The sequence below is a fragment of the Acanthisitta chloris genome, unplaced genomic scaffold (assembly GCF_000695815.1).
Source record: "Acanthisitta chloris isolate BGI_N310 unplaced genomic scaffold, ASM69581v1 scaffold4216, whole genome shotgun sequence".
NCBI lineage: Eukaryota > Metazoa > Chordata > Aves > Passeriformes > Acanthisittidae > Acanthisitta > Acanthisitta chloris.
Genome location: NW_008676327.1, coordinates 74,713 through 83,032, shown reverse-complemented (window position 1 = coordinate 83,032; position 8,320 = coordinate 74,713). Strand labels below are relative to the sequence as shown.

At 53.4% G+C, this 8,320-nt stretch overlaps 1 protein-coding gene across 1 annotated transcript in view; it reads right to left on the bottom strand.

Moving 5' to 3' along the window:
* LOC103803517 (voltage-dependent R-type calcium channel subunit alpha-1E) overlaps nt 1-8,320 on the bottom strand; it is a gene marked incomplete at both ends in the record, with an annotated part of 78,717 nt that overhangs the window by 3,683 nt on the left and 66,714 nt on the right. The window contains 2 exons of the mRNA XM_009076078.1: nt 5,557-5,653; nt 8,148-8,275. Coding sequence (XP_009074326.1) covers nt 5,557-5,653; nt 8,148-8,275 — 225 coding nt within the window. The remainder of the gene's footprint in view (nt 1-5,556; nt 5,654-8,147; nt 8,276-8,320) is intronic.

The following is an 8,320-nucleotide window of genomic DNA, read 5'->3' as shown; positions in this document are numbered from 1 at the left end:
GCCTGCCACAGCACCTCCCGGCACTTTGGGGAAGACACACCTGATCCATCAGGGATGTGCAGGAAGGGGAGAGGGGGCTCAGGTTTCCGTTCCCAGGTGGTTTGGCTTTCCAGCTCTCAACCCTTCCCACCTGGGGCAGGGGAGAGGAGGGTCCCTAACCTTCAGGGACTTCAGATCGGTGGCTGGATTCCTCTAGCATGCTACATCCTGGCGCTCCCTTTTTGCGTCTTTCAGAGATGAAGTTTGCCAGCACATGCAGGGGGTCCAAATTATCCAAGGGTGGGGAAGGGAAGGGAAGGAAGGGTAGAAGGAGTGCAGAAGGAAAGAGAAAAGGGCAACCAAGGCAGGTTAGACACGCCATGCTCCTTCCCCACCCTGGGCAGGCGGGATGCAAACCGAAGTGACCAGATCCACTTTCCAGAGAGTATATTTTGCTTTGTGAATACCTCGGATCATCCCTTCCCTGCCCATTCCTTTTCACCCAGCTTCTCATGTCTCTTCCCTGCCTTCAAGCCTCCCTTTTTCCCCTGGAAAATGTGATCGTGGATGTATGCTTGTGTGAACAATCACGTGAGAGCTGGAGAGGGGTGGAAGCGTGTTTGGAAGTGCGCAGGAATCCCCCTGTGCTAGCCCTGAACACTGCTGAAAGGGCTGCTGACAACAACCCATGGCCAAGAAAAGCTTCCATTTGCTCCAGACCCAGTCACCCGTCTCCCCATAGCTCCAGTTCTTGTCCTACAAGCTGCTGCTCTCAGCAAAGCCATGCAGCTCCCACCCCACATCCTTCAGGGCTTCCTGTGCTCCTGCTCCATGCCTATGCAGCTGGTGCCATGAGCTGACTGCTGGTCACCACCCCAGGTGGGAAAACTCAGAGACACCTTTGGAAGGCACCTGGCTTTGCCTTACACAAGCCCATGCTGATGTACCTGGCTCCTCATGCTTGGCAGAGCTGCTCCTATGGAATATGTCCTTGCTGCCTACCTACTTCCCACGTCCCTGAGCTTCTACACTGGCTGAGATGGGGATGGTTCCAAGCTCGAGGGATGAGCTCGGTTCTGCGAGCTCCTAAGGACATCTCACTCTCCTAACTGTGCTACAGGGTTGCTCCTCACCTCATCTTCTCCAACCCTCTCACTTCCACACTACTGCTGACCCTGACCCTCCTTTTCCACTGAGTCTTCACCCTGGAGCTCTGAGTGACCACAGCAGTGTCACATGGAGACCAGCCAACATGGACAGGACTCTTCTAAGTACATCAGGCTCCCTGGGATTGAGCTAAACACATTGGACACCCCAACACCTTCCCAGCTCCCCCAGTCCCACCTCCCACAGGTCCCTCGAGCCCCGGCTCCTGCTGGACTCTAACCCCCATAGAAGGAAGGGTTGATCTACCTTATAGGCCACTTTGGAAGGACATCTCTTGCCGAGGCCTAGCGGTGGTGACATAAGAGTCAGCATTTCATACATCTCAGTGTAATGGATTCGGCCACTGCTCATGGAGGGGGAAAGGGAGGGGGAGGGAGATGCAGAGAGAGGAGGCATTCCCAGAGAGCAGAAAAACATACAAACAAAAAATAGTACAGGAAAACAGGAGAGAAAAAACAAACGGACAAACAGGAAAAGAACAGGAAACCCGTTAATCAAGGCAAATCATACACGAGAGACTGTCCTGATGTGGATTTATAGCACTGCTCACACAGACCCAGGAATGCTGGCAGAAAGCAACTCACCCCTCTCCTCTGCTGCTGGCCTCAAGCGCCTGTCTCGCTACCAGTCTGGGACTGCTCCTCTGGTCTCAACCCCTTTCCTAAACCCTCCAGCAGCCCCCACACCTTGTCCCACAGGTTCCAGGGCTGTGTGCGAGTGGTATAAATCAGATACACGGCACTCGAGCCATGGGTTATTTGAGATAATGGTGGTTTGCACCACAGTGCTCTGTGGCCTCCATAGCGTCTTCCCTCCCGGGGGGGACCTGAGTATTGCTTTGCATTGCCACCTAACCCATAGCCGGAAGGCTGTGTATCCCCAGCTCGTGGGGTCTATGCAATTGGGAGGCAGCATCTTGCATAGAAGGCAGTGGGCCAGGGTCACTTGTCAAAGGAAGATGCCCAGTTGCTTCCGTCTGGCTCTGCGGATGGACCACTTTCCCACCATGCACCAGTGCAAAAGGCATGCTGAATCGGCTGAAAAAACAAAACCGGGAGGAAAAGTTGTACATGCCATGCTCCCGCCCTGGCTCTCTCCCACATGCGGCTGCAAGTTCCACCAGGTTGGAGTTTAAAGAGTCTCAGCAGAGGCAGCTGTTTAGGCCTTCCAACATTGGGGTTCATTTGGGTTTCCCAAGGGAGGCAGCTAGGGCTGATCCCCACCTCGCGCTCCTCTGCTCCGTAAGGACCTGCCTAGGATTGCTGCAGTGAGGAACACTACTAAAAATGGGCCACCCAGTGATGCCCTCTGCCAGGCTGAGATATTTGGGCTGTCTCTCCCTCTCTCTGCACATCCACATCTCCTAGGGATCCTGGGCTCAGCCACCTCTTCTTCCCCTCGTGCCAGGCTTCTGTCCTGCTCTGCGAGGTTCAGAATGGTTAGTGGGCAAGGGCAAACTCATGACAATGAAGGCATCAATGCTTACAGCTGGGCTAGGAGGATGCTGCTGGAGAGAGACCCATCTCAGTCAGAATGTCCTAGGAGAGACTGCTGAAAAATTAAGCATCTCCACAGAATCTTGGCCTCTTTCCTAGAATATGCTCAGAGCAGTGAGGAAAGGGGAGAAGATATCTCCTCTTCACAGGGGGTCCCCATGGTTTGGAAGCAGATCCCTGTTCAAATTGCCCCCACCAAGATAAGTTCTCACAGTAAAGATGTGAACTAGAGATGCTGATGGCTCTCAACAGGAACTCTTTGGGGTGCAGGCACAGAAACAGGCTGGGCCATCCCCTTTGAGAGCTGACTCACCTAAATGGGTAGGAAAGAGGATTGATAACAACACTGGAAAACATTAAGCAGGATGATCAAGAGGAAGCATCTGGGTCCAGGAGTCCATAAGCAGCGCCTTGGCAGAGCTGGATGTGCACTGACTAAGGTGCCTGAAGCAGAGATGACTTTGAAATTTTCATGCATGATTTTAGTGCTAAAAGGAAGTAAGACAGTGATCTTCCACCCACCATTCCTGGCAGGGGGAATTTTAGGGTACCCAGCACACAGCAGTCACTGTCATTCATAGTGAAATTCTCCACACAATGAAGGAAGAATGAATTCCCAGGAAAGGAACAGTTTGCATCAGTGACCAAGGACTGCACAAGAGCTGTGGTGCTCTCTCAGATGGGCTGCACACTTTGCTGTTCTTCAGAGCAGAGATCTTAAAGCTTTCTGAGCAGCACATCCATGCCCAGAAAACACTTCCCCCTGAGACTGAAGCACAGGCATGCATGTGGAACAGCATCCATCTGAACAGAATGGCTCCTGAGAGCTGGTCCAAGCACAAGCACATCCCTGATGAGAGGGCTGACCCATCTACCCGTGTCTGAAAGCTGTGACCCATGGCTGCAGCACAAGGTGGCCTGAAAACCACCAGGGACTAATGGCTCAGTCCTGGTACTCTGAGAACACCCTATGAGTGACAGAGAAGGAAATCTGGGGGACATCTGTCCTCCTGTGGTTAGGAAGTAAGTCACATCAGGCTGCTAGGAAGAGAACACCAGAACAGGAAGTGATGTGAGAGTAGATGCAGGAATAGGTGATGTCCACAGGGACATTACCTGTGGAGCATTCACCTGACAGGCAGAGCAGGCTCACTGAACTGAAAAGTGTGCAAGCTGGGTTGGCATTTTGGGATCTATACCATGTTGGCAAGATAGAAAACCCATGTGGTTGTTGTTTCTTCATCAGTTGTCTTTTGGAAACTGTTCCAGGGCAGTAGGAATCCCTGAAAATCTCATGTCCTTGAAATACCTCATGCTCAGGGAGGAGGAGACCCAGGTAACAAGGAAGAGATGGGGATGGTCTCCCTCACATGACAACAGTTCTGAAGTCATGAAGCTGTTCTCAGTAGTCTTTGCTTCCACCTCCACTTGAGTTTATCCACCTTCAGTGCTCTGTCCATCCCACAGAGTCAGCAGAAATCCCAGATTGCTCCAGAGCTCCCTCTTCCCAGGAAGAATTACAGGTACCCTTCTGAGCACTAGGTGATCTAGCTTAGAAGAGCAGCATCTGCCAGTGGAGCCCTGTCGACAATCAAGAAAGACTAACAACTCCTTCTGAAGGCATCTTTGGTCTGCAGGAACCTGAGCAAGTGTCCTCAGCAAAGCTGCCATCCTTTGCCTGGGATGCAACAGAGAAGAGTGGCAAGACTTCAAGGAGTCCCTTTCAGAATGGATGAGCCATCTGAGACTTGTGCAAGAAATCTCCTGCTCCTAAATACCTCTTCCTCACGACCAAGCATCCAGGCCTTGTCATGCTTGCCTTGCTGTGCCTCCAGTGGTGCATCATCCCCACATCCAGCTGTGCAGCATGACAGACCTGTTCCAGGGATGTTGGCTGGAAGAATTCTTTCTGATGTTTCAAGAAGGATGTGGTGACTACACTGTGTTACACCAAGGAACCCTTTTCCTCTGCAAAGCCAAGATCAAAGGCTGGAGGCATCTGAGCTTCCCCTGTGCATCTCCTCAGCTGCCGTGAGAGATGCAGAGGGAAGAACAAGCTCTGTGATTCATTCTTTCATGCCACAGTCACAGACACAGGCGTCATGGCACTTTGGAGAAGGTGGCAGGTGAAGGATTTTGTTCAACTGCCACTCCAAAATAAATTTTTTTTAAAAGTGCAAGTCAGAGAGACACGAGGAGACGAAATCACTGCTGTGGAGTTGTGGCCTGCTGCTGGGAGCTTGGCTCAAGCTGAGGGAGAGGAACTGCTGAGCTCCAGAGATGTGCCCTAGTGTCACCACCTCCCAGACAGATCCAGCAAGCTATGGGCAAGTGTAGCAAGAGTCCTGCTCCCCAGAGACATAGTTGTTTGTCCTCCAAGTGCCACACTTGAGCAAGGGTCTGTTGGGTACAGCACAACATCCCTCAGGGACAAGGGTCACCCTGGCCTCCCCATCCTCCCCCCAGCCCTCACTCTCCAAAACAACGGCAACAAAGTCCCAAACATTCTCCTGCCTTTGAGCCCCTCCTCCCTTCCCAGGAGCAAACCACATCTAAGCCCCCCAGAAAACTCCTTCTCCCATGTGAGGTACTTTGACAAGCTGAGCAGGGACTGTGGCATTTGGCCTGGCACTCTCTGGGGCTCTCTGTGCCAGTGGAACAGGGGTGGGGGGCTGACTGGGGGAGGCAATTTGTCAAAACCCACCCCGGGAGGCTCTGAGCTCCCCCTGGCCCCACTCATGCCTCCCCTCGAGGGGAACAGCTGCTGGCTCTGGGAGGCAGCAGACCTCTTTAAACTCGAAGGAAAGCAACATCAGGGTTCCCTGGGGAGGCGCGGTGGCGGTGGAGCAGGGGGGGAGGAGGGGTGGATGGTGCGTCCCGTGGCCAGGTTGTGGCGGAGGACTGGGAGGCAAACCTTGCACGCCACCCTGTAGGGGCAGTTCTCTCCTAGGCCCAGAGGAGGCAAGATCACCCGTACTAATTTGTACATATCCTTATACGAGATCCTGCCGCTGCAAAGGAAGCACAGGTGGGTTAATAGGACACTGAGAGGGTGGAGGGGAGGATGGAGAGCTTAACAGGGGGATGCTGGGTCTATCTGTGGGGCAAGACCCCCAGGGGTGCACAGCTCTTCTCCTTCTGGCTCTATCAGACCCAGACAGGGGAAAGCTGTAAGCATCAGCTACTTCCTTCTCCACTATGAGAGTAGGCTCATATCTCCTCACACTGTCCCATCTTCAGCATGAAGAAGGACAATTTTGGTGGTGAACACTACCCCATCACCCTTCCTCATCATACCCCTGACCCCTACACCGGGTGGGAGAGGGCTGGGATTTTAGACAGGGTAAGCCTGCAGCTTGGTTGGGTTCTAGCCACCACGAGCCCTTTTGATGGAGTTGAGTCCCATCGCATCGCCAGAGACCCTGCCCTGGCACAAACACCTCTCTAGGCCTCACAAGGTCCCAGGAAGGTTGGCAGCTGAGTCACTTGTGTCTCCAGTATCTGGGGAACCTGAGATGAGGAGAGATAATGTGACCAGCTGGTGGCTGTGGCACTAGCACTTGGGTGTCTCGCAGTCCAGTCCTGTGCTCCAACCACCAGACCACGCTCTGCCAAGGGTACACATTATTAGAAGCAAACCTTCCCATACACACAGCCCTTCTCACCCACAGAAGCACATCTCCCCAGACCCGGGTGCAGTCATCCAGGATACAGCCTGTATCCTCCTGCACTGCTGAAATAACGAAGCAGTCAAGGTGGAGAGCTGGTAGGAGAGGGTGCAGGGACCGGTGGATGCTGAGCTCCCTGCTCTGCTCCAGACCAGAGCCCTTTGGGAAGCAGGACCATGTGGGGTGGAAGTGCTGAGGTGCAGCATTCTGCAGCCTCCTGGGCATCCTTAGACAAGCTTGGAGGGAAACCACGCAAGGAGGCAAAGAACAGCATTACCATCCTACCCAGCACCTTTGCCTCTGGTTTCTCCTTGCTCTTCTCCCATCCCTTCTCCATCGCTGGCCAGAGATAGAGAACCCAACCAGAACCCAACCATCTGGACAAAACCCATCCCTGATCCCTCCTAGTGTTGGGTGTTCTCCCCATGAGACCTTCATATGACAGTCTTGGTGTCAAGATGCAGAACTCCAGCCCCACTTAGGCCGTGAGGACCCATTTGGATATACTCACCCGTTCCTCACCCAGGACCAAGGGCCAGGGCTGCCCCAACAGGCCCCAAACCACTGTCTCCTGTGCATGTCCCCTAACCACTGTCTGCATACCATGACAAAAAAGCATGGCTTGCACAGAAATCAGAGGGCCACATGGCATAGGACAGCTCAGGCATGCTTTTACAGTGACTGTCCTGGAGACTGAGGTCACCAACATGGGGGTGAGACTGAATAAAGTGCCTGGTGTGAAGAAACCCTTCCCAAGAGCCATGGGTGAGACACCCCACACCCAGCAGCTGTGTTTCTCTGCTCTCACCTCCTCTCCTTTCTTTACTTGGACATGATGACATTAGGCACAAAAAAAATCTTGGCCGGGGCTGGTCTCTTGAGAGGCAGGACATAAGTAGTGGAGCCAAAGAGTCTCCAAAGGGGCCACATGCAGCTGCCAAGGGCTCTTGAGCTAAGATGCACCATGCTCCCTGGCAGCAGTAGTAGGTCATGGCTCCAAAGAGGTTATCACTGGGCTGCAGGAGGGAGGGAGGAAGGGACCACACAAGGCACCTTTGTGGTGCTCAGGCTGAGTGAAGGGCAAACATGCTCCCAGAGCTGCCAAGGCTCCCCATTGCACTAGGGATGCCTAAGACCATCCTAGAAGGAAGAGCAGAGGAGAGCCAGTCCTCTGCAGCAGCAGCAGCAAAAGCAGGACCAAAGTCTGGGGTACATATAACTGCTGTGAGCCTGTCCCATTGCTGGGAACAGGCTGCTTCCTGCAAACAGGAGCCCTCTTGGCTGGGGTCCTCATCAGCAAGGGCATGAATGTAGAAAACAAAATCCTCTTGTCTCTAGAGGAGTGAGGGGGCTGGCCAGCATAGGAACACAGTTCCCCAAACACACTCTAAACAAAGTCCTCTGCAGGTGACTTGGTAGGAGCCCAGCAGACCCCCAAGATCTGGCTGGGAAAAAACCCCGCTCAACCCCACTCTGATGGGGAGCTGTGGGTGTTGAGGACCAGGTGATGGAGCTGGTCTCAGGGCAGAGGTACCCAGCTGGTGTACAGGGACAGGGAAGGAGGTCAAGAGGGACCTGCTCTATGGCTATGCGAGAGAGGAAGAGCAGGAACCTCCAGCACTCAGGATAAGCACCGTGGCAAACCATGACCATCACCCCCAAGACACCTGTGCCATCAAGTAGGAATTGGCTATTGCCCTTGTAATGACAGCAGGTGAGAGCAGCCCATCCCTGACCATCCCAGGCATCGCAGCTGGTTCCAGTAGTAGAATATAGAGATGCTCATTTAAAACCAGCTCTGAGAGGCTGCACAGGAGAGAAGGAGCTGACTACATACCACGCTGCTCTGTCATACTCTGCCCAGATCCGCACAAACTCATCTAGATGGTGAGGTCCCAGGATGGAGGAATCCCGTGTCAGGTATTCAAAATTGTCCATGATGACTGCCACAAACAGGTTGAGCATCTAAATGAAAGGGAAAAAAGGCAGAGAGAAAGGAAAGTGGGGGGA